At 36.4% G+C, this 27,706-nt stretch overlaps 4 protein-coding genes across 4 annotated transcripts; 2 read left to right on the forward strand and 2 right to left on the reverse strand.

The window, feature by feature from the left end:
• Positions 1-258: 258 nt before the first annotated feature.
• LOC146164838 (amine sulfotransferase-like) lies at positions 259-4,788 on the reverse strand. The gene is made up of 7 exons (XM_083380846.1): positions 4,533-4,788; positions 3,361-3,474; positions 3,111-3,220; positions 2,712-2,853; positions 1,282-1,397; positions 845-1,004; positions 259-368 (listed from the first exon to the last, which is right to left on the reverse strand). The coding sequence occupies exons 1-7, from the start codon at positions 4,786-4,788 to the stop codon at positions 259-261; spliced, it is 1,008 nt and encodes a 335-aa protein (XP_083236972.1).
• Positions 4,789-9,196: 4,408 nt separating this feature from the next.
• Positions 9,197-13,490, forward strand: LOC146164839 (amine sulfotransferase-like). The gene is made up of 7 exons (XM_083380847.1): positions 9,197-9,455; positions 9,703-9,816; positions 10,257-10,366; positions 10,842-10,983; positions 12,455-12,570; positions 12,716-12,875; positions 13,381-13,490. Exons 1-7 carry the CDS (start codon positions 9,197-9,199, stop codon positions 13,488-13,490), a joined length of 1,011 nt encoding a protein of 336 aa, XP_083236973.1.
• A 3,866-nt stretch (positions 13,491-17,356) lies between these two features.
• LOC146164840 (amine sulfotransferase-like) lies at positions 17,357-20,971 on the forward strand. Its single transcript, XM_083380848.1, has 6 exons — positions 17,357-17,612; positions 18,425-18,534; positions 18,913-19,054; positions 19,447-19,562; positions 19,664-19,823; positions 20,862-20,971. The coding sequence occupies exons 1-6, from the start codon at positions 17,357-17,359 to the stop codon at positions 20,969-20,971; spliced, it is 894 nt and encodes a 297-aa protein (XP_083236974.1).
• A 4,244-nt stretch (positions 20,972-25,215) lies between these two features.
• Positions 25,216-25,950, reverse strand: LOC146164841 (uncharacterized). The gene has a single exon (XM_083382705.1). It carries the CDS (start codon positions 25,948-25,950, stop codon positions 25,216-25,218), a length of 735 nt encoding a protein of 244 aa, XP_083238831.1.
• Positions 25,951-27,706: the final 1,756 nt, after the last annotated feature.

The following is a 27,706-nucleotide window of genomic DNA, read 5'->3' on the forward strand; positions in this document are numbered from 1 at the left end:
AGTTGTTTTTTTTTCTGGCCACCAATTTTTACATTGAAGTATTAACGGCCAGTCATTGCGCGAAGGCATCTTTTTAAAAGCCGTACAATCAAAATATTGTTTTAAAATTTAACGGGATGAACAGTGTTTTACTAATAAGTTACTTCGGTAAATCAAAGAAAGGTATAAACGAATAAACCACAACATGTTTATTATATCGCTTCAGCAGTAACAATTAAAACTATAGCCTACGCTTTCGGGCAAGTTTTCGATTAGTATTCACTCATAAATAAACTTAATGTCGGTGTCGCCGAGAATTTGCTCAACTTTATGATCGATAAGTTCCGATTGGGCCACGGTCAAGTGATTCCTCCAATCACCCACTTGACCTGGTAAAATATGAAAAGACAGGGTTCACGCTGATGTGTAATTTATTGAATTAAAGTTGAAATTCTATTCTGAAATCGATACGTTTAAAAACAACGGTTTTTATTACACCTATGAAAGCTATTTAATAGTGGTTCTAGATCATTTTATAATTCACTTTTTGTCGCCTTGCAATAATATCGAAGCGCTAAGTATATATACTGTAATAAAATGTGCCTAATGAAACACTAAAATACTCCAAAAATACTTCATTAGTAATTAAAATTGTTTGCATTAGTTACACACTACAAGATATCTAGTTGAAATATAAATTTTCCATCCTAACTTAAATCTTCATTACTTAGAAATTTTAAACCTATTAGGAATTACAACTTGAACATATGTACTCAACTTTAAATTTTACCAGATCCCGAAAATTAAATGCCTAAAAAGATTGGATCATTAGCCTGGAAATATTTGCTCTTATTATTTTTCTTACCCTTACGAAACATCTTTACCATCCCGCTCTTTTCCAATCCCGATTCCGCTTCTTTCTTCATGGAGCTGAACGAGGTCTTCTCGACGACCCAATCCAATTCCTCCTCAGTCGGGTTTTCCCCGATAAACTCTGCCAACTTGCGGATTTCGCCTTTAGGGTCCTGAAAATAGGAAGCAAAAAAATATGCAACTCGATAAAAAACTTTAAATATTAATGTTAATTTTAGTCTACTTGTTGAACATCATTTTATTAACATCGTGCTTATGCAACCCAAATCTCGAAACTTAAACATAAATATAGCTGTTCAAGCATATATATCAAATAAAATCAAGTTTAATTTTTGTAAATAAATTCTAGAACCGTTTGCAGAATATTTAGCGGGACTATAAAACAACCACTAGGTTAATTGTCCGCTATACTTTAGTGGAATTTCAAACCTTTTTAATATCCTCGTACATCACGAAGAGTATGTTCTCGTCGTTTTTGTGCTCATACCATTCCCGTATGAATTCCAAATAGCCCTCATCTTGTTTCGAACTCAAGCGTTGTTTACCTTAAAATACCTTTGTTAGCATATAGCTTGGTTTGCTTACTAACCAGACTCGACAGGGCCGTAACGTTCAATTATTATATAATATTTGTGAATGGGAGAAAATGAGTTCAGCAGTTTAAAACATTTTACTGAATCATTAATTGCTTGTTTGGGGGAATTGAAATATTAAATTAATGGACAAACTTATCCAACTGATTTTAAAAGCCAGACTCCAGCATTAAGACCGAAATAAAAACAACATGAACGTCGGAATAAAATACAGTTCGGACTAAGACTAAATTATGACTAGTGCCTAGTAGCCGTAATACCCTCTAAATCGAAAACAGTCCTAAAACGGTCAGAATGTAGACCTAAATGACCAAAATCCCGCCTATACACCATAACACCTCACCCCAAACACCACTCCTAAGTACATCACTAAATCCCCTAATGATTACAACCCTAATCCCATTTTCCAAACCCACCTATTACCCACCAATAACTCCAAGCAAGGCCAAAGAATTCGGTGCCAAATCAGCGCAGCCCAAACGGCGCCACTCAAACAAGGGCGTCCAAACGTCAACACCAAAACTGCTGATGCTCGGCCCATGGCCCACTGATCGTATTTTACTTTCATTCGTTCTTTTGTCCATTTACGCTTTATTCCGTTAAAATATACAGGTTTATGTCTTATTCAGACAATTAATTTCTTATTCTGTCGTGAATATTATTGCGTGTTCTTGACATTATTATATCGTTGGTCTTAATGCATATATTTTTTCTGCTGATATTGTTTCTTTTTCACAAACAAAAAATAGATTGAAATTTTTTAATGAAATAGGCACATGCATATGTGTGTTAACAACTGTGATCTATACTATTCTAAAAAGCTGCTTTTTGACCAACGATTACGGCTTACGTATTATTAGAGTACACCGCTCACCGAATCTGTCGATCCGTTGTTAACACGCATATGTGTGGCATGTTTCATTGAATAATGATATGGTACTAAAGATCCCCAGTAATGTGAAGTGCCTTGAACTAACAGAATGTGTCAAGCATTGGCGTAAGGTGGTTTCTCGACTATAGTTCCCTCTGACCCTGTGTAGCTCAGTTGGTAGAGCGGCGGTTCCGGTATTACCGGAGGACCCCTCACTGCAGACAAATTGTTTTTATACCATGCTTGCATCATTGATCGACAGATTCGGTGAGTCCACGAAGGCTTTCGGTGTACTACTAGTTTTAAATTACTTAAACTATACAGCTCTTTACGTATTTTCGAAAGGAACCCAGTGCTTATCTATAGTTTACATTTAGCTTGACTTCTTGACTCACCTGCGATGTAAAGGTCGTAAAATTCCTTTTCGTTTTTAGGCAGAAGGTCCTTCCACTGCTCGGACTTTGTAAAAGGAAGAGTCATCGCAAAGTTGTACCAGGACACTGCTTGATCTTTCGGGTTCCGAAACACGTATATAACCTAACCGTCATATAGTAAACAATTACTTTAGTCTTAGCATTTGTCAAGCTTAAGCCCAAAAGGGCATCAAGAAACACTAACAAATCGAGAAAATGTAATTCGGTATACGTATTGGCTAATATATCTTTCGACCCTATTTGCACAACTACGGATTTCGGAGCAGCGAACTTATATCATTACAATATCAACGCCAAAGCAAACCTGCTTTATTTATTATTGTATTTTAGGAAGTATTTTAGAGTATATTTGCCACTTACTTTGACGCCTTTTTCACGTAATTTTTTCAGATTAACGAATTGTTCCGGAAGATGAGTTCCAAAAAATCTTCGCTCCACGGGCAAGTTTTCTGTTACTTCATACTTAGACACTAAAGGCATTTGAAACATTTAATTGAAAATATATTTTGCCAAAACAAATGTATCCAAATTGAACGATTAGTTTGTATTTCTATACACATAGTTATTTAAACTTTACTCCGAAAATGATTTTTAAAGATAATAATCTTACCGGGCCCGAACTCCAAGTACAAAAAGAATTGTGATATACTCAGATACTTCTTCAGTAACTCGGGATCTTTGCGACCAAGAATATGCTTAATAATCGCAGAAACCCAAGTCGTTCCTAAAATACAGAACAATTTTGAGTGTTTCACTTTATTGGCGGTTTTCCATAGAGCTGTAAAGCTAAAAATACTTTCGCTTGAGAAATGTAAGCCCAGTTTTCGGTGCAATAAACGTTTGAAGGTTTTGGACTTGCTGATACGAATAGCCAAGTATAGCCTATATGACATGGGTTAAGCAAAAATCTATAAAGTATTGTAATATATAACAGGCATACAGCTTTATATCATAGTTATTTTGTTAACAGTTATAGTAGGCCTAACCATTATTCCGTACAATCTCACGACTGGACAGCATAGGACAGCAGTACGTGCCTAAAAGTGCGCGAAAATGGTGCACGCAGAAATGTGGGGACATTTAGAGTTGGACTGCGAAGAGTAATGGATAAAGAGTTATAGTGAAGAGTTGGAAAGATTTACAGGAGAATAGTAAGATAAAAACAGGTAGATGAAGAGACCTCAAACTATTCCCACGTTATACCTATTCTAAAAGCGCGCATTTTAGGGTACTTTGGAAAGCGCGCACAATTTCTCGTGCTCATTTTGCACACGTAGTGCAAATAATGATCTCATTCCCGTCTTAAAAGTTGGGCTGTATTTCAAGTCTCATTCATAAAGTGTGCACGACAAATTAAATGTACACTTTCGGCCACTATTTGTTTTTTATATGACTAGTTGATCGGCACGCTAAGGCAGTGCTTCATAAACTTGTATAGCCTGACCAAACGAAAACAAAATGTATTCGCAGCAAAACAGCAATTTTAATAACCTGACAATCGTCCTTAAGTGCATAGCCAGGTCAAATGTATTTTATCAGGCAGTGTGGATTAAGTTTCGCACACTTGCACGCGTGTTCGTAATACAAACAGAGTTTCCAAAATAAATAAAACACTATTGTGTGCCGCGGCGTTGAGAATCACTGCGCTAGAGTGAGAAGCAGTTTTAAGTATTAGTGAATGGAACTATGTATTATACTGTATTAGTTTGATTCAAGAGCTTCGAATAATGCCGGGTCGTTTAAACACATCTGCTATACTCTTTAATCAATTTATAGCTTCACCTGTTTTTGCGTAGGCTGACACCAGAACGTCGCTACTTTTCCACTCCATATCGTTGAAGGCGTATTCAGCCGTTTCAGGTTCGAATCCCGGGTGAAAGCCATACCCGTTACGCTCAACCAGATCTCTTCCCTTCATAACCCCATTTTTGATCGACTCGATGTACTCTGGTAATTTGGTTCTGTGCTGAGGCTCCACTAGTTCAGTGGCGGCCAGAAAAAACTTAATAAAACTTTCTTGCTGTTTGGCGTCGTCCATGCTACGAACTTCGATAAACCTTAAACCAATCTAAAAAATCTACAAAGAGGCAAATTTTAAAGTTGTGTATAGGACAATGTTTTAATATATATCTTCTTTTTATAGATTCCCTAAATGAACTTTGTACACCTTTGAAAAAATAATTTGGACCTGTGGCAGTTAGCGCGAACTTTAACCTTAAACAAGGGTACGGCTGCATCGTTATTACAAGGCTAATTATTAACATCACCAATAAATGCTCGAACGTCTGTTAAACTACATCCAATACAATATATGATAGGAATTAACAGACGATCCTACAAATTTAGATGGCAAAAAGTCGGGTTAGAGTCGCCCTTTTTGGGACATCAAGCCGAACAGTATTTTTCTGCTATTCTACTGGCTTTTTGTGCTGCATCATAGCATCGTTATGTTAAGGCTGACACCACCCAAATATACATCCAACGCCTAACACGAAAATTAAAGGTTATATTTTGTATATTCCCGTGGCGAATCATACATTATAGTGCTGATAAATTAATTACAAATTAAATAAAGTGAACTAACTTTTAGTTTAAAAACGATGGTCAAGTTACAAATTGTAGTTATACACCTTATTTTGCGCCCCCCAGAGCATGATAAGGTTATAAAAATGCCCGTTAAAAGTTTTTCTAGGTAGGATTAGAACTTTTGCTACGGCTAATCTTTTAGTCTAGCGAAATTCAATACTTACGCTACCTGAGCTATTATATATGGCCTATAAAAGCGACCGGTTGTTCGCTGCTAACTCTACCGATAACTGTTATAATGAATCATGACTGTTTGTCACGGTATCTTGTATTTATCCCGTGCACACAGTGTGTATTGTTTGCTTAATGATTTTGCACTTTCTTGTTCACCTTGCTATGAATGACTTGGCAGTATATCTCGCTGAAAAAAGTTTAGCGAAGAGGAAAAAATCACGTAGGCGAACGCCAATAGGCTTTGTCGACACTCAAACAGTGATAGATATAAAACAGTCATATAATATCACACTAAATGATTTTGGCGATTGATTACTCCAAATACATTTCGTCCTGATTTATTTTAGATTACATAGTAAATGAGCATTGCAAACAAATTACTAGGTTTTCAATCTTTGTAAATCCAAATCACAGTGTCTATGGTACTTATGGATTTTTCGGTTTGTCATTACGGTACAGTTTTCGACCCGTTAGCCAACAAAAGGTTGAACAAGTATACATACCGCCACACTAAGGAGTTCGTTGTTTAGTCCCAATGACAATTATTAACCTATTCCTCCTAAAGCTGTATTCTACTTGGGTATTATATTTCAACGGAATAGTGTCATAAGCAAGATGCTTCGGTTTTTTAAAAGTGTAATGTGTGCAACCTGCTGTTTTGATTAATTGAAAGACTGACAAAAATACATTTTTTGTATTATAGTATCTATTTATTAATAGGAGGTCCAGATTCTGTTGTTAATACACATACAAAGTATCTATTTATTGTATTATAGTTTTCTAAATCTTTTGTCTGCTAATAAATAAAATAGCGTAAAAAGCACAAGGAAATTAAATTATAATAAAAAAGCCCCCATGCACCTATATGACGTCAATTTTTTCTGTTTACTTTTGTGATCGCCATACTTCCCTTTTCAAAGCCCAATATAGATCGGAAGTTCGCACAAAAGATAACATCGCGAAACAGCGTTACGTATAGTGGCAGACTTGGACAATTTGGTTTATTTTAGCTTTTTCAAATTAGATTAGAATTAAAATTAGAGCATTTCAGTTTTTTCAAATTAGATTAGAATTAGAATTAGATCATTTTGAGTTTTCTCAAATTAGATTAGAATTAGAATTGCCGAATTCTTAAAAATACGAATTTGAACTAGATTTTAAACTAAAATTACATTTTATTATTCATAATCAATTACATTTAAATCGAGAAGTATTTTTTTTTTGTTAGTTTGATTTACACGTTGTATTAGGTTCTCTGTCAACTTCGCTATTTACCAAAAAAAGTAATCTTTGTGAGAACTATCTGACTATGAGTTTATGTCAAACATGTATAACGTTCAAAAGTATAAATATTCATATTTTGCAAAAAAGACTAATTAAAGATGTTTTTATGAAAGTCTGCTGTAAATTTTGTTATCGATTTTTTCAGACAATACTGGAAATAGTTGCATCCAAGCCTATATATTAGTGAAAAATTAGTTTTTTCTTATTTGTCCACCGGATTTTTTCTTATTTGTATTTGTCCACCGGACAAAAGATATTTAGATAGTACAAGCCTAACAATATTCATGATTTTATAAGAAAAATCTCTTAATTTGTGATAGTATAAAAAAAACGATTGTGTGACACATTGTGCTTTAAATGTACTCAACTTTGCCCGTGAAAATAGAAAATTAAGATTTGATATAATTAGCACTTAGGGGTCCAATCAACTATGTTTCCGAAATTCATCTTGAAACCAGACATTGTATGGCAATAAAATAGTTAGGCGTAATAAAAAAGTGAAATAGAATACCAAAATAAATAAAGAAACATTGACAAGTAAGCCTATAAGTTTCAGTGCAACGATATTAAGTGAAGTTTTTTTTTTTGAGGAAAGTTAGTATTAACTCGTAGATAAAGCTGATATCGGTGTCGCCAAGAAATTCAACTTTTCGATCGACAAGATCCGACTGGGCAACGGTCAAATGTTTTTACCAATCGCCAACATGACCTTGCAAAATAAAATTAGACAGTGCTCCATAAGTGTGTTGAAAATTAATTGCAACAGTTAGGCTAAAATATTTCGACTGTCTAGACTTTTAAAAAAAAGTTTGGCTTAAGTCAATTGCGCAGCATTGTTAACATGATGTCACAAAGTAATTTCCTACGTCACATCATTAATCCTAATCGACACAGCTCTTAATATGCAAGAAGACGTGGCACATTAGGCACACAAAAATTAAGGTCCACAACTTGCTCGATGTAATGGAGTTTTTCAAAAAGACATTTTGACAAAAATAGCATTTCGGTTAGAGTCTAAATCAGGAATGTTCAACCTCAGGCCAATCAACTTATTCCATCTGGCCCTATATTACAAATTGGACATAAGGTCAATCCCGTATATTTTGGCTATTTTAACTGTACTGTAAATACAATGCGCGATCCGCGCAAAGCTTTTGCTTTAACTGTTTTAAGGTTTTGAGTAAGTCTTCTCAGCTCAAAGGTTCCGCAAGAATGGAAACGTGGAAATTATTCATTGAGGCATGGAAATGAAGCTTAATTTTGCTATGTTTTTCGCGGATGCATTGAACCCTTTAAGTTTAAAAAACGTATAACAAGAGAAGCAACATATGCAGTTTTCCCAACTGGGTTTTGTATATTTTAACGTTTAGCAGTAGCGGACTATAACTGTTTTGCCGCCTTTAACCTTGAATAGCGGATAGGATTGTATAACTGTTGAAGGGGTAATTATTAACTTTACCAATACATGCTCTAACCGTTAACGTGTGATTAACCGCAAAAAAGATAGGTAGGAATAAATGCTGAATGTGTTAGAAATATCTTCGTGTCGTTCGAAATAGTGCATTAAAGCTTTATGTGGCCATTCATACATTTTGTTTCAGTCAATCTGACTTTTATCACATCGAAATGTGAATGTTTTAGAATTAGACAAATACCTTGGTGTTGAACATTTTGTATCTCAACTAAACTGTGCATCTGGCCGTGCAATAATTTTCCGGTTAGTTATAACTGTAGCCTATATTTTTTTATCATTTTGCCAGCAGTACAGTCATTTGACGTGACTTGTCGTTCATTCCCATAATTATAGCTATACACAGTTATTAAAAAAAAAAAAACGCAAATTGCACATGCAGAATGTAAAACGCAATTGCACATGCAGAATTTGGAGTTCTCTATCCGACTAATTTACCCTGTATAAATTGAATTTTAACTTAAACGCTATGTACACAACCTCGTCCTGATGGTGGCAAATATGTCCTCACGGTGCCAAATACACATGTCGAGAAATTCTGTTTTACGTATCTCTAACCATGTTCCAGGTAAAAGAACATCGTCGACAGCCAATATTTCTTATTGGAAAGCCTTTTTTATTCATTATTATTACTCATCGCAGAAAAAGTCGCTTTTGTGTTATTTCAATGGCACAGAAAAAGTCAGTGGTGAGCAATTACTCATTACAGCGGGTCGCATGCGAAATGTTGAATGTTGTGGCGTGCTAAGTCACAATAAAATCTCAATTACGAACAATATGACGTCCGTCTGTTATGCTAAATTACTTGACGCACCAGATTCAGCCAGCGGGCCCTATTTTGCCATGATCGGGAATAAGTTATAACGTGAAATTCTTATTTGTTTAGGCAGCACTTTCTATTAAGCTAATCTGACAGACAGTTCTCTTTGCCATGGCGGATAATGATGAACAAGGAAAGCTCTTTATTGAATTTATGTTGACGGCCACTGAACTGGTCGACCCTCAGTACAGAACTAAGATACCAGAGTATATCGACTCGTTAAAGGAATCTTTTTTGGTACCCGGAGAACGAGTTGAAATGAACGGGTACAATTTTCTACCCGGAACTGTGCTCGAAACGATAAATTACGGCTTTAACAACTACGAATGGCAATCCAGCGACATTCTAGTGGCAGCTTTTGCCAAAACAGGTATTGTTAATGACAATTTTGTTTTGAAGCTAGTTTAGACAAAAGTAGTAATGTGAACAACAGATTTTTCTAATATCGCCAATAAGTGTATTGCAAATTATTTTATGCCATCCGAAGAAAATTTAAAAATGATACATAAAACTTCTAGACCAGTGCTTTTCAAAGTGGGGGGTACGTCCACAAGTGTATTAGATAAACTTCAGCATAATGTTTTATATATATATATATATATTTATGTTGTTTAAAGGGACGACTTGGGTTACCTCTATCTTGCAACACATAGTGGCACGCAAAGATCTCGAATTGTTGAAAAAGTATCTGGACATTTCTGCGTTTTTCTCCTACCTAGAATTCGGTCCTGGTGAGTTTGATTCAAAAGCTTAAATTTCGTGTATTTTTCAGCAATATCCTTGCCGCACTTTACGGCAATATGTTTCTCATTACACTGGTCAACAAATTTACATTTTTTTTTTCTAAACGAGATTGTGAGTATTTTATCTTAGATATATTTTTTGCGCTAATTTCGAATATACCTTTAGTTTTTTCTCTAGCAAATCACATTTTTAAAATATCGTCAAATTTAAATTTTCCGAAAAAACGCATTGAAAACAACGAACAGCTGTGATACATGGCCCTTTAAAACGTATGACATAAAACTTGTTTACACATACTTCTATGGAATTTTCAACTATTTTTCCCCCTTAAAATCCTTGGTGATGGGGTTTTATTGCTTAAAATGTCGATCTTGTCCATCACTAAGTGAACCCAGGTTTTCTGGAAAATAAAGTGCTCTTCTTTCAGTTTCAAAATATGACATAGTGGAAAACCTTTCGATTGAAAGAAAACTTTTTGGAACTCACCTTCCTGCATCTTTCGTTAATCTTGAGGAATTGCGAAAGAAAGGCACAAAGGTAAAAAAAACAAAGATTAACATAAGCACATGTGGCACAGCATTCGGTGAGACATTTTAAAAAAGTCAGTCCAAGAATATCAACAATGGTGATTTATTATAGCGCTGTGTTAATAACCCACTTAAGCTACTATTTTAAATTACATGTAACTTTAAAAAAATTGTCTTTTAGAAAAGTAATTTTAGATGCCAACCAGTATTTGGTTTGTAAAGACAAAATCTATGAATGATAATTAACTCGCTACATGTTAAATATTAAACTTAGGTTATGTTCAACACGGTTTTCAGTTCTTTTTGAGTGACCAGTTTTTTACATTTGTTGAAGCCGGGCCCAGGAAAAGAGCAGATTAGATCATTAAGAAACCTAATCCTGATTCGGGGTTTGTTTTTGTAGAATGGCCAGCTTATTACTGAAAGAAATAAAAACAGTGCCGGTATAGATTATTTACAGCAATTTCATGAAAAACAATTTCCAGGTAATATGCGTGTTTCGCAACCCAAAAGACCAGGCTGTTTCCTGGTACAACTTTGTGATGGGATTTCCAATCGCCAGGGCCGAAAATTGGAAGCATCTCTTTCCTGTCGATGAAAAAAAGTTCTTTGACCTTTACCTTACAGGTGAATAAACCGCAACAGGATTACTTTTGCTTTGGTAACAACTGAGCTCTAACGTTTTTACCCTAACACTAGTCCGGCAAAAAAAGCCATGCTGTTTTTACAAACAAATATAATTTATTCTGATTGGTTTTGGGGTGTGGAATCCCAAAATAACCTTAGATTTTTTATATCATTTTTTTCCACAAAAATTTGTTTCATTGATGATAAAAAGATAAATTAGTTACGGTTTAGCATAGAGCAGTGTTTTATAAAAAAAGGTGAATGGTTCACCCCAGGGTGAATAAAAGTTTTGCAAGGGTGAACCAACCAAAAAGGGTGAATAAGGGCGAACCGTCAGAAACGGATGATAGCTCTGCAGTAAATAGACTGTTGAACTGTTGTTTTTTGGTATTTTTTTGCTTATTGTAATAGTGAAGTTGGTTTGAACTGATTGTATAAGTACAAAAGTAGGTGACTGTGTTTTGTGCTTTTGTACATTTCTGGACTCGAGACATTGTAGATTTGCAATGGCGAAAAAAGCTTGAGTTGATCTTAACCAAAACCGAAACAACCTATAAGTCATTTTGTGCTGTTATATATAGAGGAGATAGTTTTATCATATGATGAAACAAGGGTTAATGAAATCTGGAGATAGATGCTAGGGTTGAATGAAACTAAAAAAGTTTAAGGAGCACTGACATAGTTTCGAACTATCGTAAATCAATTTTGCTGAAGTCGAGTGCACACAAAATGGCTGAAATATAATACTGGGTACTGAATCCAAAAATGTTTCCAATATTTGTCTATCACCTTGTGTATTGATTCAACCAAACGATATTCGATTGCCTAATTTTCTACTCACCATAGGCAACATGGGCATCTCCTACGGGAGTAAAATATAAAATATTATCCATACTTTTATAGTATAGTTTAAAGTTAATCGAAGAGTTTGGAACAAGTGAAACGGCCCATGCGAAAAAAAAATGCTCTGAAGGAAACACATCTGCAACAAGGTTTTGCTAACACCTCTTTATATAAAGCTTGGGTAGTTTTAAAGCGTGGATTGTGACCTGTTTTAGTCGAAGTTGTTCCTGTGCAGGCGCGGATCTAGGATTTCAGTTTGGGTAGGGCCATGAAATTTTTTCAGATATGACGTCACAATTTTTTCAGATATGACGTCACAAAAGTATACCATTGCGTTTATATAAAGCTTGGGTATAGTACTTCGTTATCATGGGTAGTTTTTAGGTTTATGTCCAAAAAATCTTGTTTTAAATCTTGAAAACTTAAAAGCAGGCAAATTTGATGGAAAATAGGACAGCTATATTCGAATACAAGAAAAATGTCAAACTATGATTTCGTTTCATTTTTACGAATTTCGTAATAGAGTGCAATCAGCCACTCGAGTATTGTAAGTAAATCGTAACTACACGTGTTTGCTTAGATCGTGCAAATTTTTGCTTGTTTTCAAACCGATTATAACCTTGATAAGGTGAACAACGCGCCGGCGCGAAGGAGGGCGAAGGATACTTGGAGGTTTTGCGGGAGTGGTACGAACACAAAGACGATGAAAATGTTCTTTTTGTGATGTACGAGAAAATCAAAAAGGTTTGAAATGGTTTCGATTGTATCTATAATGAATATACTAACTTTGAGTTTTTTCAAAAACTGTTTTACAAAACTGTTTTTAAAACGCTTAAATTTGTACAAAAATGTTTTGAAATTATTAAATTGGAGCTCAATTTTATTACAGGATCCTAGAGGCGAAATCCGTAAGTTGGCAGAGTTCATCGGGGAATCACCGACTGAGGAGGAGTTGGATTGGATCTTAGAGAAGACCTCGTTTAGCTCGATGAAGAAAAAGGCGGAAACAAGAATGGAGAACGGCGGTATTGTGAGAATGTTCCGAAAAGGTTAATAAAGTAAATCGCTGTAGGGGTAGATATATAGGATATTTATGTGTTGAGTTGTCCCAACACTTTGATTAGAAAACTGACATTGATGCTATATGGCTTTTGATTAGATTAAAACGTATATTTTGGAGCACAACGGTTGAAGGTTGTAGTACGACGTAATATTAACTTCAAAGCCCATATAGAACTAATTATCATTTTGAACGTTTCGAAAAACTCTTTGTTCAAACATGTTTCATTCTAAGTGATCAAAAAGATACCTACTTCTTTATTGGCTTTGATATTGTTTTTACGTAAAACCCATGTTGTTTAGTTTTGGAAGCTAATTTTTGGGCTGTCACATATCTTCCATTAACCAATTAAGAGTATGACAAGTCCCCTAAGTTTGATGGTATCTTATGTTTGTTAGTAACTCTGTAGGATTATGATTACTTAACAACAAGTTTGTTAATAGCACTCGGTCTGTTTTTTTTTTAAATAACAAGAACTGTTCATGAACTTACAGGTCAAATTGGCGATTGGAAGAACCACTTGACTGTGGCCCAGTCGGTACTCATCGATCAAAAAGTTAAAGAAGTACTCAGCGACACCGACATTAAGTTTATATACGAGTAACTATTACAGAATTAAGCTACTTGGACGATTAATCAATTTTGATTTTCATACATATTACAAACTTTGCCTCTGTTCAGTTTACAAGAATATTCTCAGCCTATCGTAAAAACAGGGATATAATCAACATATATACAGTGTTTTACAACTGTGTACGCTTAACGTTTATAGACAATTAATTGACTGATGACAAATATTCGACCGATTTTTTGCCATTTGCTAGTTTATCGATTGATCAGCTAATTGTTTCTAATAGTTCTCTTTTTATGAATCAATAGCTTCGCTTTAACATTCTGGAAACAAAATTGTGAGTTACGTTATGGGCATGACATCGAAATAAATGTGATTATAACATTCCGTGATATTCAAACAAAATAAACGTCAAAACGTCATCCAATGTAAGAAAACTCCGCAACCCGTTTGAATGTGAAAATTGCCTACTGTTAAATCCGCTGCAATAAGCGCAATAATTGATTTTCATTGGCAAGTCCACTCCGTTTAATTTGAAAAGTTTGTCACACCAAGCAAAATTGCGTCTCAAGCGAGCGCGATACTACATATAAAGAGACTCATTTTTCCTTTCTGGTATACAAACCAAGTCAAATATATTTCGAGATTGTATTTGGGAGTTAATCAAAAAAATTAATATACTTTTTTCTTCAGTCATCAACTTTTATAGAATTTATAAGTTAGGTAGATTCCCATAACTCTCTTGATGTCATGCGTCACGAAAGACAAGATGCTATGTTTAATGGCTAGAAAATAGTTGTTGATCTGTCAAGTCGCTTTAGGTGAATTTTTTCAAGCTTATTGGGGCACTTTTACGTTTGATAGTTTGGGCACTTTGCGCACTGATTTTCAGTTCTTGCGCAAACTTTTTGGCAACCGGGCACGTGGTAAAAAATGGAGGGAACACTGGTTGGGAGACTTCGGTTTAGGGGTTGGTCTGCAATACTCTGTGCAAGCTTTTGAATCACCTTAAACATCCCATAACTACCTTTGATCAACAAGTCCTTATGTATTCAAAAACCGGAAGTTTGTTCAAAACTCTTCGAAAGAAACACGAAGGGGTGTTGCCAAAAATGACGCAAAATATTTTCCTTTTCAACCATGCAATACCCCAAGTTATGGCTGCGGAGTCGAAGTCGGATTAGGGACGCCAGGCTCAACGGAGTTGGTTTCTTTTACTGGAGTCGTATTTGGGACCTGGGACTCGACTAAGTACATGTAAACTACCTGAGTCCGACATGCTTACGCGCAGTATAAAATTATAAAAAAAATATTGTCGCCAACTGTAAATAATTGTAAGGCGGAATAGCATATGGTTGATATTTTCCCAACATGTATTGTGAGTGGATGAATTATATAAAATTTAAACATTAAAAAAGCGCAAAAAATGCTTTTACGTAGTTGAAATAGCAACAAATACAAGGAATGGCCTCGTGCCCAGTTTGTAAAATGGTTCTTGCCGCAAGATTTGCGTTGACGGGCCGGATCTGGACCGTAGGCCGTAGGGTGAGATGGCCTGTTCTAAATGGATAATGAATAGCCCCTTAACAACCCTGCAAAGCATTGCTACCATGTCTTGCATTTACAAAGTTCAATATACTTGTCAATAGTTGAGGTTAATAATTACCCTTACAGCAGAAGTGCATCAAGTTTTACATGGCGACCATTCAATTGGTGGAGCCTCAGTACAGAAGTAAAGTACCAGAGTACATTGAGTCTTTACAAGAAGAGTTTATAACTTCGGGTGACCCTGTGGAGTGGGGGCGATCAACAGGTTGAAGAAATCCTTGGCGACACCGACATTAGGTTTATTTACGATTGAAAGTTGATTTGTTAAGCTTGACGATATCTTAATATCGTTAGGTTATGAAACCATAAACCATCATTCTATGTCACTTTTGACATAAAAGTGTAAAATTGTGGCGTTCGCAAGGCTGTTTGATGTTTAAACGTTCGTGTTGCAACCTTTTTAAACACTATATATTAGCGACAGACTTGAATCAATTGATTAGACCGAATTAAATACCGTTTCCCTGTGTTTAATTTTGCTTGCGTTTCCGTTTAGGATATAATACTATTTTCACCGCCGACACTAACCATAGCAAATGAAATAAAGGCTTTACCACACTGTGTTGCTTGATACAATTGTTCATAGCCATCAATCGTCACACAGTACCATGAGATATAATTTTTGGATATTGTGTTTATGAAGAGGCAAAGAAGGAGACCTATATGCGAGACTATCATTGAAATGTAGCTTTCCTTTTTCGGTTGTTATTTCCTTTATTGACCCTCATTTCGGGATGCAAAATAAAAATGTCAAAGTAGTGAATGTTTATTTCAAAAATGTAAGTACGTTAACAGCCATCAATAAAATCCTCGGCCAAAGTTAATTGCAAATGCAAAAATACCAAGTGTAGGCCTACCCATTTCTGTAGTTTTGAAATCATAAAATGTTAAATAGTATACATAAATTGTAGTGTTTTTTTCAGATTATCTGGAAAAATATGAGTTTTACAGAACATTACCCAGCAAAGCCTTATTAACAGTTTTACTTCGCTCTGTTTCCCTTTTGCACAGCCCCTGCTGGGTAAATCGTCAGCGCATCATTTGCCTTACGAGTAAACAGAAAAATGCCGAATCATTACAGCGAACACATGTGCACGAAATATGAACATGGAAACTACGTTCAGCACTTGTAATGCAACTTTCTATTTGCAAAAAAAGTTTATTTGCAAAAATGTGCAATCGCCAATCTGCGCACATTTTTAGAAGGAAAATGAAATAGGCCTGAGTGCATATTTATGGCAGGTAATGTAAGCCCACTTTAAGGCAGGTATTTGTTACACATGGTAGGGTTGGTATACGGGTACCTATTTAAATTTATATTCTCTTTCAAAATCGTACGAAAATTTAAAGTTTTCAGAAAACATTGCACGATATGGCAGGTTTACACAAAGAATAATTCTTATAAAAAGAAAACGAATATTACACCTTACTTTCACACTATTTATTTTGTTTTGGCATTGGGATATTTTTAGTTGCAAAAAACTATACATTTTAGAAAAACTATACATTTTGATATGTTTTAGAAATAGCAGGTCTCAAAATGGGAAGCCCAAATGATTTAACTATATAACACTAGATATCAACTGATGTTTGTATTGGAACGATATATTTAGAACAACACATATTTCAAAATAATACGCACCCATTCGCACGTTTTCATAACAACAAGTCCATATTTGGAAAAACATGTCCACTTTTCTATTTGTAGCGAACTTGATTTTCGCATCTATTTGATAGCGCGATTGAATAATTAATTGTTGTCGTCCGGGGCGCAAGAGTTGTGTGTTGCCGTTTCGAACTTGCACTCAATGTTTGATGACTCGTTTAAGAAGAACAAGTATGTGTTTTAAAAATTGTAAAATAAATCTGGTTACACTAATTGACACTTTAGCGCCTTCTTACGACTAATTTGATTGTTGAGGTATTAGCTTCAACAGGAATCCAGCAGGTTTCTCAATGGCAAATAATAATCGTTTTTCAAAGTGGGTGTTTATGTCATGACTAGTTTAATACACATGTCAACGTTCTAAAGTTAATCAGTTACCCGAGCAGCACCAGCTAAACGTGCTAGCGCTTATTGCAACTTGTAGCAATTATCGAATTCTGTGAAAGTTACTTTAGCACCAACGTTCATAAAGGGTCAATATGCTCAGATAACATAGTTAGGAGTGCAAAATCAAATGTTAAAAAAATTAGAATTTTGCAATGATACGCAATGATATGCAGTAGTATAGTCTTTAAGTTATGTTACTTTTGCAAACCATTGTTTTACAGTAGGTTAATATACTAACATGGAGTACACTGAGCAGGAAATGCAGTTTGTGGACTTTATGCTGTCGGCTACGGAGCTGGTAGAGCCTGGGCACCGATCCAAGATGCCAGAGTACGTTGACTGGCTAAAAAACGATTTTCTGCGCCCAAAAGAACTAGTGGTACGGAATGGGTATGGATTTTACGCCGGATTCAGCCCCGACGCAGGAGAATACGCTTACCACAACTTAGAATGGAAGTCCAGTGACATTCTGCTATCAACATACGCAAAAACAGGTATTCGGTCTTCATGAAAACAGGATTTTTTATTTTTTTCTGCTAATTCTTATAGAATTTTGGCTTCGATGTTTCTCAGTAAACATACTCAATAGCAGTATCTTGTATAAATGAAAGGTTATTAGTAAACAAAAGAGCGCATAACTTTATTTTGCCCGTGGATTGAACCATAAGTCGAGATATTTTTAGTTTGTATAAATAAAACAACTAATACGTTTAAGCTTTACGATTTAGCCAAGTATAGCAAATCGGTGTCATCATTTTGCGATCTTGTTTAGGAACAACTTGGGTTAACTCGATTCTACAGCACATAATTTGTCGCAATGACCCAGAGTTGCTGAAGAAACATCAAAGTATTTCCCAGTTTTTTACTTACTTGACATTTGGGCCTGGTAAGTTGCAATTCACTTATGAATAATTCTTATATGGGCACTGGGCAGAATTATGTGCCAATTTCTACAGCCATAGCGCAGGGCATTGGCCACCGTATAATTGCGTAAGCCTATACCCTACTTTATGCCAGTCAATATTTGATAACATATTTTTTTCGTACCTATCGTACTCAAACATTTGCTGCATATCAGATGAGAGAACATGCCTAAACGTCATTTACTATTGTAGGGCTTTTTAGCTCTTAAAAGCGCCGAATGGTTTCAAAATGTAACTGGTTTTCCTTATTTTTAGCGGAATAACATGGCGTAATGGACAAACCATGACGTTATTTTATTAAAAACTATTATATGTTTTGGCCATATGAAGTGTACCGCGACTTTACCGTACTTTGAATACATTTATGACTGTTATTTTTTCAGTTTCGAAGTATGAAGTAGTCGAAAACCTACCGATTGAGCGAAGATTGTTTGCGACACATCTTCCTCCAGATTTCGTTAATTTAAAGAAATTGAAAGAAAGAGGCACAAAGGCAAGTGTTAACTCTTGCGCATTACTTGCATAAGCGCATTACTTGCGGTAGTAATACTTAACCTTGCCTCGTAAGTGGCACATATACCGAGTATATAGTGTAAATAAGGTACAAATTTATTTTAAACCAGGGAGTCACGTTCGATTCGGGATCAAGGATTTTTTTTCGGAATCCGGTAAAATTCCGGCTTTGGTTAGCAGCAATTTAAAAGTTCTGGTTCAACTCCGGTTCGACTAAATTTGTTTCAAAATCGGTTTATAAAGTTCCTGTTTAAAAAGCGCGAGATTGCAACAGTATTTTTTACAACTTGTTGGTTTGATAAAAAACAATATTAAAAGTTATCGGTTGCTCAACTATCTTTAATTAACCACACTATAGGTAATATATGTTATCCGGAATCCGAAAGACCAACCAGTATCCTGGTACAACTTCGCAATGTCTCTTCCTTTTTCAAAGTGCGAGCATTTCAAGCACCTCGTTCCTGAAGATGAGAATAAATTCTACGAAATTTGTATCGCAGGTACACGTAGGGATAAACAAAACAGTGTTGCTGTAATTTTGTTTGGTCAATTATCAAACAAACAAAGAATATTTTCGAACGGTTTATTTGACTTGACGTCATTGTCATGCATTAGTGCTGAATATCGTTGGCATGATTTGCTGATTGAAAACACCAATTTTAGAAATATATAGCCTAATCAATTGCATGGCCACAAATACCAAATACGTTGTTCCTGTTTTATTCAAACAGCGGAAAATTTTTTTTAATAAAGATGATAAAGCACATTGATTTGAAAATTTAAACTTCAAAAGCAAATGCTAAGTATTACTCTTTGCTGAGAACACTTAAAGCAAATTTGCCATGTGGAACACAGAAACAAGGCTAACCAAACACATTTTTTCCTTTTCCAGGTAAACAACGTTTCGGTATGAGAGATGGTGTGGGCTACTTAGAAATGGTACGGGAATGGTACGAACACAAAAACGATGAAAACTTTCTCTTTTTAATGTTCGAAAAAATCAAAAAGGTTAGAAACGTCGCTAAACGTAACTAAACACCAACAATATTGGTGCACAAGAAAAAAATTAACAAAATGACACATTAACAATTTCTTTTTTCGCTATTTAGGATCCTCGAGGAGAAATTCGCAAGTTGGCAAAGTTTATCGGGGAATCCCCGACCGAGGAGGAGTTGGATTGGATTGTGGAAAAGACAACGTTCAGCTCCATGAAGAAAGGAGCAGATTCGGGATTGGACAAAAGCGGGATCATGAAACTGTTCAGAAAAGGTTGGAGAATAACAACCAACTATTTTTGGGCAACTCACAATAACAGTCTAAAATAGCTTGTTTTGAAACGTAAGGATCAATTGAATTTAGAATAGATTTGACCGAAATGCAGTACTGAGTAGCCTGAGCCGGAGCATGGGGTTTCACAGCCAAGCGTTTAGTTTTAAGCCGGAGCCAGAGCAGTTGCCATTTTTATAATAATTGACATGCTGAATCCCGAGTCATTGTTTAAATTTTTGTAGATCCAGTGCAATTTTTGCAGACTGTAAATTTTAGGTAGACTATTACAAGCATTAAAAAAACCTTGCCTCAGAAAAATTCTGTACGGCATATATTTTTTATAGGAATAAATTGTTATAAACAATGTTGCAGCAAATTTATTTGTAGCTATTTTACAAAAATAAACAATACAATCTGCATTTTAAATCCTTGTTTAAACAGTTTTTTACTTGTTCGTTTGGTCATGTATGTCGATTTATCATTGCGTGTGTTTTTTAAACGGTTCCAATGCATGCTTAACTGCTTAGTGTTGTAAATGTGACAGATGGACCGGGGTTGAAACAACTTTTAATACATTACTGCTACCAATATGGAGCTGGAGTCATTGAATATAAATTAGCATTGCTGCGATTAATAGGGGATTGAGGACCACCTAATGGGTCGAAACCAGATGGTATTTGACCAGCTAAAAATTAAGTTACATGCGAGCCGCAATTTCTTTTACACGTTTATCACAGTCCGCGCAGCATTGCCTACCTCTTCCTAAAAAATGTTGTTTTTCCTGGCTGAAAAAAAAACTCTAAAAATAGAACCAAAAGCAAAACCGCAATTGTTTTTTGCTTTGCTAAAACAAACCACGTGTTCTAGATTGTGTTTTGATTCCTCCTTTAATTTTTGCGGCGTAATCACAACCGTTCAATCCACACGCGTCGTATCGAATTTATTTTTAATGTGAAGCCGCGCGTATTACGGTAACATTTTTTTTAACTACTACACCACGCAAAGCGGATTTTAATAAACCGGAAAATATTCTTCCAGGTCAAATCGGCGATTGGAAGAACCATCTGACCGTTGCCCAGTCTGAACTTATCGATCAAAAGGTTCAGGAGGTACTGGGCGACACTGACATCGAGTTCATATACGAGTGAAGATTTGAATTGTTGCATGAAGTGTGTTACATTATAACCAATATTTTACCCAGGAAACGTCGCTTATTGCAGTTTAATACAGTTGTGTATTGCGCCAGTGTTATAATGTATAGACTTAAGCGCAATCAAGTCACAGTTTTCGCTACTTCAAGTTATGACTTTATTTTGGCCATTTAGGCCTATTTTGATGAATTCAAGGCTTATTCTGGAGGGTTTATGTCTTAATTTGGTATTTATTTAAGTCACACACATATATATAGCAGGCTTGTATTATTAGCAGGTCATTTAACCGACACTGCTACACGGCAAGCGGACACAGAGTTTTAATATAAACAGAAAACACAGGGTAACGTAAAAGTAAACACGTGATTTGCTTAACAAAACAACAAGCATAATTAGCATACGTGAACCGACTTCCTGCTGTTATGAGTCGTGATTTGTTATAATGGTAGGCAGAAATTACCAATGCGCATAAGAGAAGCATGACGTGTATATTGCACGGGCTTTCGTGTGCATTAGAGCTACCGAAATCACCTGAAACGAAAATCTTGTTTATATAGACCAGGGATGGCGAACCTTTTCTTCGCGCGGGTCACAGACATGACTTTATTCCTTACAAAATGCACAAGTGGGTCTTCTATTTCACTATATGTTTTTTTAAGTGTTATTGCCTGGGCCATTTAAGGTTTTCGGACGATTTCCTGAAAATGATTGATAACATTTCGATATTTCTAGACAGACAAGTGGGTCACTAAACATATGTCGCGGGTCAGTGGTTCGCCATCCCTGATATAGACATTACAATCGCAGCACACACACTATTTTGTGCATAGGCTTACGCTGCGTGTGTGTCGCTAAAGTGAGTAATGTCAGCACTCGAACCCCTATCTACCACGACGTTAAAAAAAACCGTGATGCTTATTTATTAATCAAGGATGTCAATTTTGAGTTGTTTTGCCAACTGGCAATTGTAGCTCCTTGCTTTTGTGGCTGAGTAATGTGTGGCTCATGAATTCACTAGTGTGAGTTAATCATCCGACGGTTGTGCTTAAGCTAGAACATTTAGTCGATCGATTCTGTCGTAACGATTTATTGGCCATTGTGGAATCACGTTGATGCCATATGTAAGAGGTAGACTTTTTAAAGTAAATAGTCACTTTTATTGCAGTGTAGCACATTAGGACACTTTTTTAGTAGCAGTAAAATGCAAATGGCCAAAGGTCTAACACACATAAAACCTTTTTGCATTGAATATCATTTCTAATATGTTGTATGTAGTTCGGCTTCAAACGTTCCTAGTGTTGCAACCTAAGTAAGATAACAAAACTTGAAAAGTTTCTGGCCTCGTTTGTTTATCGAAAGAAGGTTTTCCGTTTTAGCAGCTGTTTTGTTTATTGAATTGACAAAAGAAGTTAGATAGTAATCAACTAATTCAATTATAAAAGTTGTGCTAAACCTAAAGAGAGTTAAATGTGAAGTTTATTGTATGAAGATATTCCAAAAACACAGCAGGTGTTTATAACACGATTTTTAAAAGCAGGACAACTGACCAAGCTTTTCGAAGTGGTAAACCTGATATTATACCTATCGTTTACTTGGAATTGTTATAGATGCTAAATCTCAATGTCTTATTAGGTCGGGTTAATATCTTGCATTCTGCAACAAAAATTAAACAAAAATTCTAACGTTAAGATGTCAACTGAAGTTGATGAAGAGAGTATTCCAGGCTGGAAGTCAATTGCAACAACAATAAACTTAGTGGAATCACAATATACATACAAATGTGAGGAATACAAGCAATACTGGCGCAACCTGCGATGTGCTATTCCAAAACTAGTCGAACTGGATGGTTATTATTTGTTGCCTGGGTTCGAATTTGATACGGCCCAGTACGCTTACGACAAGTTGGAACTTAGTGAGGGCGATGTTATTGTGGCAAACTATCCAAAAACAGGTAAATTTCGCAATTTTGTTTAGGTCTGCGTAACTAGTCCTATTATGTTCGAAAGCATATAGCCTAATAAACATGGATACATCGTGACCAGACTAACGCTTGCAAGAGTTCTATAGTGGCATGACGCATAAATTCTCTTTAATAAAGAATCTGTATTTCCGCTACATTTATATGCAGACTAAATAATAAATTCAGCCTTTTTTAAGTGTTTTTATGATTTTCCGTTGGCTATTTTTTCTAAAATTAATTCGTGTTTTTTTCAATAATCTTTTTTTATTTGGAACTGTTTTCTTGTGGTAACTGTTACAATCCTTGTGTGCTAGTCGGTTAATCCAGTTTTCTTGATAATATTGTTAGGAAAGCTTACCTATGTTTACTTAGTCGCTTTAATAGGGCATGGTAACTATTTACTCTGATGCGCATGAAAAGCCACTGTATCGTGGGTATTGTCAGGTTGCCCATTAACGTTTAATTGAGTTTTTGTAGCTTTTTTTGCTTATTCAAATCTGAAAGCGTCTAAAAGTACGAAGGAATATAGGGTTGGGCTTACTAACGCCTACTAGTTTACTGTTTACGCAGCAGAAAATATTTGCATCTTGTTATTTGTTCAAGACAATGGTTCTCAACCGCGGCACCCCGGGGTGTCATTTTCAATGCTCAAGGGTACCGAGAGATATTTGAAAATCGTCAAGAAACTGATTTTTGCCCAACTCTTACAACTTTTTTGTAAAGATTAAAGTGGAATAAATAAAATTATAACCTTCTACGTTGTTTAGGGTTGATGTGTGTTGTTCCAGTTCCGTTTATTGTGACATTATAGTAAATTACCGACGAAAAAGGTTGTAGGGGCGCCACAATCTATTTATTATTTCAGAGGGGTGCCGCTAGCCATAAAACGCTGAGAAATACTGGTATAATATGTATATTAGTTGCAAATGCACGATAAACTTTCTTGAAAGCAGTTTTGTTATTCCATTTCGTTGGCAGAGTTAGCATCAACATGACACAAAGTCCTGGTCTGTTCAGGCAAATTATTCTTATTGAACTCTTTGCTTTGGGGTTGTGCGCGCTTCGCGCAAATGTTTACCAACGGACGGATTCTAGAACCATTCTTTTTATTCCCTAACATTATGTCGTTTTGCACGTTTGGCATTCAGCCAAATTACAATCTACATATTATTTTCACAATATTTCTTCTTGTAGCGTCACACGTTATCTTGTTTGCGCAAATGATGCGGGTTCACAGTAGGTCGCCACTGCTTAAAACTTTCGCCTACTAGAATTTAACGAAAAAGATTCGTATTATAGGAACCACTTGGCTCACAGAGATCATCAGAAAATTATTTTCTCGAAAAGATGAACAGCTGGAGGGAAAATACGCATCCCTTCACTATATGTTTACTTTTCTGGAATTTGGACCAGGTATTGTTGACTTAAAGGCAGTGTTAGTAATGTAGAAAATATCGATGTCAATCAAGCGTATATATAGGTATACATACGAATGTAAAAATGTAAACTATTTATAAAGATCGGAAATTTTAAGGTGTCCTCTCAACGCTATAAAATTAGATGACTGTGTTATTCATGTGTTTCAGTGTGCAAGTACGTCGTTAGTGAAAATCTTCCCTTCAAGCGAAAGATTTTTGCAACTCATCTCCCACCCAGTCTCCTGAACCTAAAGAAATATCGGGAGAATGGGGTAAAGGTAAAATCAACCATATTTCTATAGAAGCTTTGTATGTGTATTAACAACAGAATCTGGCCCTCCAACAGAACACATAATGCCGACGATAAAAGTTCTAAAATTTATTAATAAAAGCTTGAGAAGCGCACCGCTCCGAACAAAAATCAGTCAGCAAGGTGTAAAACTTTAATACAAATATGCATTTCGCCTATAAATGGCATCATCAGTTTGTCTGTACAAATAAATAGTAAAAAATTAAAATATTAAAATATAAATGTAAAATAAATACATCCAAGATGAACAAAGACAAAGACAGTCTGCGTATAAACCCCAACCACTACTGTAAAACAAAAGCAAAAGGGGCATGCGATACGTGTAGCGGCCACAGAAAGCCACTGATAAAAACACGGCCCAGAGGGAAGCGGTATGAGAATCAGTGACGTAGCAAAACACGGTAGATAAGAAAAGGTGGAAAGGCAAAAACAAACCTAAAACCACAGTTAGACAAGAAAACGGATATGACTCACATTTCGAAATGGAACGGCACAACGCAAAAACGAAAACACAAATCCGCAAAGATATATATAAAAATTATATATAAAAAGGCTACCGAATTTGGGGCAATATCATTTTTTGAATGTTAATTGAGGCTCTGGTGAGTTTGAGCCATTTAGCCTCACATTCATCGAGCTTGCTGGTGTCTGGCTCTTCAACGAAAATGACCGTAAAACATTCGTCAATATGCGGATGTTTCTTTAACTTCTCGCCATGGTAGGTTGCGTAGTGGTGAAGCAGCGCTGCGTTGTCGTTTGTTGTTGCTGAGTTAAATGTATTCCAGGTCGTTCGGTGTGCGTTCCACCTAACAGAAAACCTGTTCTTGGTTTGACCGACGTACTGGGCAGAGCAGATGTTGCACGTTGCCACGTAAATTCCGTGGTTTCTACAATTAAGGCTTTGCCGGAGCTCTATGGTCTTACCTGCAGCCTTAAGTTTACTCGATTCACCAACCATCCCTTTGTGTCCCCCATGGTGACCGCAGAGTGCGCATTTGCCGCACGGCGTTGACAAACCGACTGCATTGCCAAAGGTGTGCGCAAGTTGTCGGTAGTTAGTAAGAAGGTTACCGAGTGTATGAGGCCTTTTGTATACTATTTTAACTCGTGGTTGAAGCGCCTTTTCTTTGTTTGAGAGCCTGAGTAGATGAGCGAATGGAGTAGCCCATGCGACAACACGGTCTTTCGTCTTTTCTTTAGTGTGTCGGAGTCTCTCGGTCCACGATTTAACCTCATTAAGGTTGTAATCCGTGAGGCCAGCGGGAAAACAGGACTTCCTGCATTTCATCTTCAGTTGCTCCAGACTTCGGTGGTAGTCCTCATCGGATTCATTAAGCCTCCTGAGGCGGCTTGCTTCACCCAACACAATAGATTTGTAAATATGCAATGGATGGTAAGAGGAGCCATGCAAAAAACATCTATTTTTGCTGTGATCTTAACGTTGTCCCGAGTTGTGAATCCTAGTGAAGCCGTCTTAGAGTGAGCGTGAAGCACATCGAGAAATTCAACGTCGTATTTAGGGTAATCCGAACAAAAAACCCGAAATGTTAATTGCAGTCCCTCGTTGGAGAATGCCGACAAAAGCGCAGATCTAATTCTTTGCGTGGTATTGACCCCGATGGATATGAAAATGATATCATCAATAAAACGCTTGAAGATTTGAGCCGTGCCTAACGTGTCTGCGATCGATTCAACGATGAAGTGCATGGCAATGTTGGCTATTGAGACGGAATGATTGTCGCCTGTTATAATACCCTCTTTCTGACGATAAAAACTCCCGTCATACTGGACAATAACATTGTCCATCGTGAACAGTGTAAAATCCAGGAGACATTTACAGCCCACAGGGTTTAACCCGGAGTGTAGCTCTAACGCGCGGGCTAGGGAACGCCTTATGAGCTGTCTGCTAACGCTAGGATAAAGCGCTACCACATCTGCTGCCACAATGTAGATATCCTCCGCCTTTAGACTTTCTTTTGCTACGCCGTTCTTCCAATTGATTAGCTCAGTTATGTAGTGCTTACTGTCTTGGCAATATTCATTGAGTATATTCCGGCAGTATGCTACACTGATTGGCTTCAGGATATTTTCAATTAATGCTGTATAACGGGAGCAGTAGGTGTTTCCAGCAGACTGAAGCAGGCGGGTAGGGATATCCGTTAATTGGCAAGATGTCAATTGCTCCGGCATAAGCCTGTGCGTCTTAAACAAAGGGTAAGCATACGCATAGTTTTCATTGCTGAAATGTTTGGACGATAACCCGGGAACTTTGTAAAATCGACAACCCTTTAACTTAATGCCTGCAGTGTGGTAGAGCAGGGTTTCAGAAATTACCTCCAGGCGATACAGCTTTTTGACAAAACTATCGCAGGTACATTTGTTTTTTTTAACGAATTGTTCACTTTTTTGCATGTCCATGGTTAATTGTTCAAACATACGTAATTCCCGTTTCATTATGCTGTCGTAATCCATGTGAGAGGCAATGATAATTTTACCGTCTTTATCAGATCGACAAATCACAATTTCCCTTCTGCGAACTGCGTTTTTCAAACTGTTAAGATTACTAGTGAGTTCAGGCGATAAGTTGTTTTTGCGATAATACTCCCGTTTTACCTTGGGTCCCAAATTCCTCACCTTGGCTTCCATCAAATCAGCATAGACGATGGTTTCATCGGAAAGCTCATCTTTGTTTGGTCGTGAGTGTTTAGGCACCCTAAGTTTGTCAGGAATTTCCCGTACGTTTGTTACATCCCCATCATCAGTATGAAAATAGTCGGCCCATTCGATTCTACGGATATGCGACGTCAAATTAATCCATTCGGATTCTTCAGTTTGGCCACTCCATGACGGTGTAGGTGCAAAATTCAACCCACGTAGCAACAGTAGTTTAGCGTTGTCGTTCAAATTCATGGTGGATTTGTTAAGAATAACTTCTTCCGCAGTACGCAGTTGCTCAGTGCGTTTAGAAATACTTTGCCGTTTTCTATATCTCTTCTGGTCCTTTTGATTTTTAATTTGCATTTTTGATGCCCTTCCGGCGCCCA

The sequence above is a fragment of the Ascidiella aspersa genome, chromosome 2, assembly GCF_963924565.1.
Source record: "Ascidiella aspersa chromosome 2, kaAscAspe10.2, whole genome shotgun sequence".
NCBI classification, from domain to species: Eukaryota; Metazoa; Chordata; class Ascidiacea; order Phlebobranchia; family Ascidiidae; genus Ascidiella; species Ascidiella aspersa.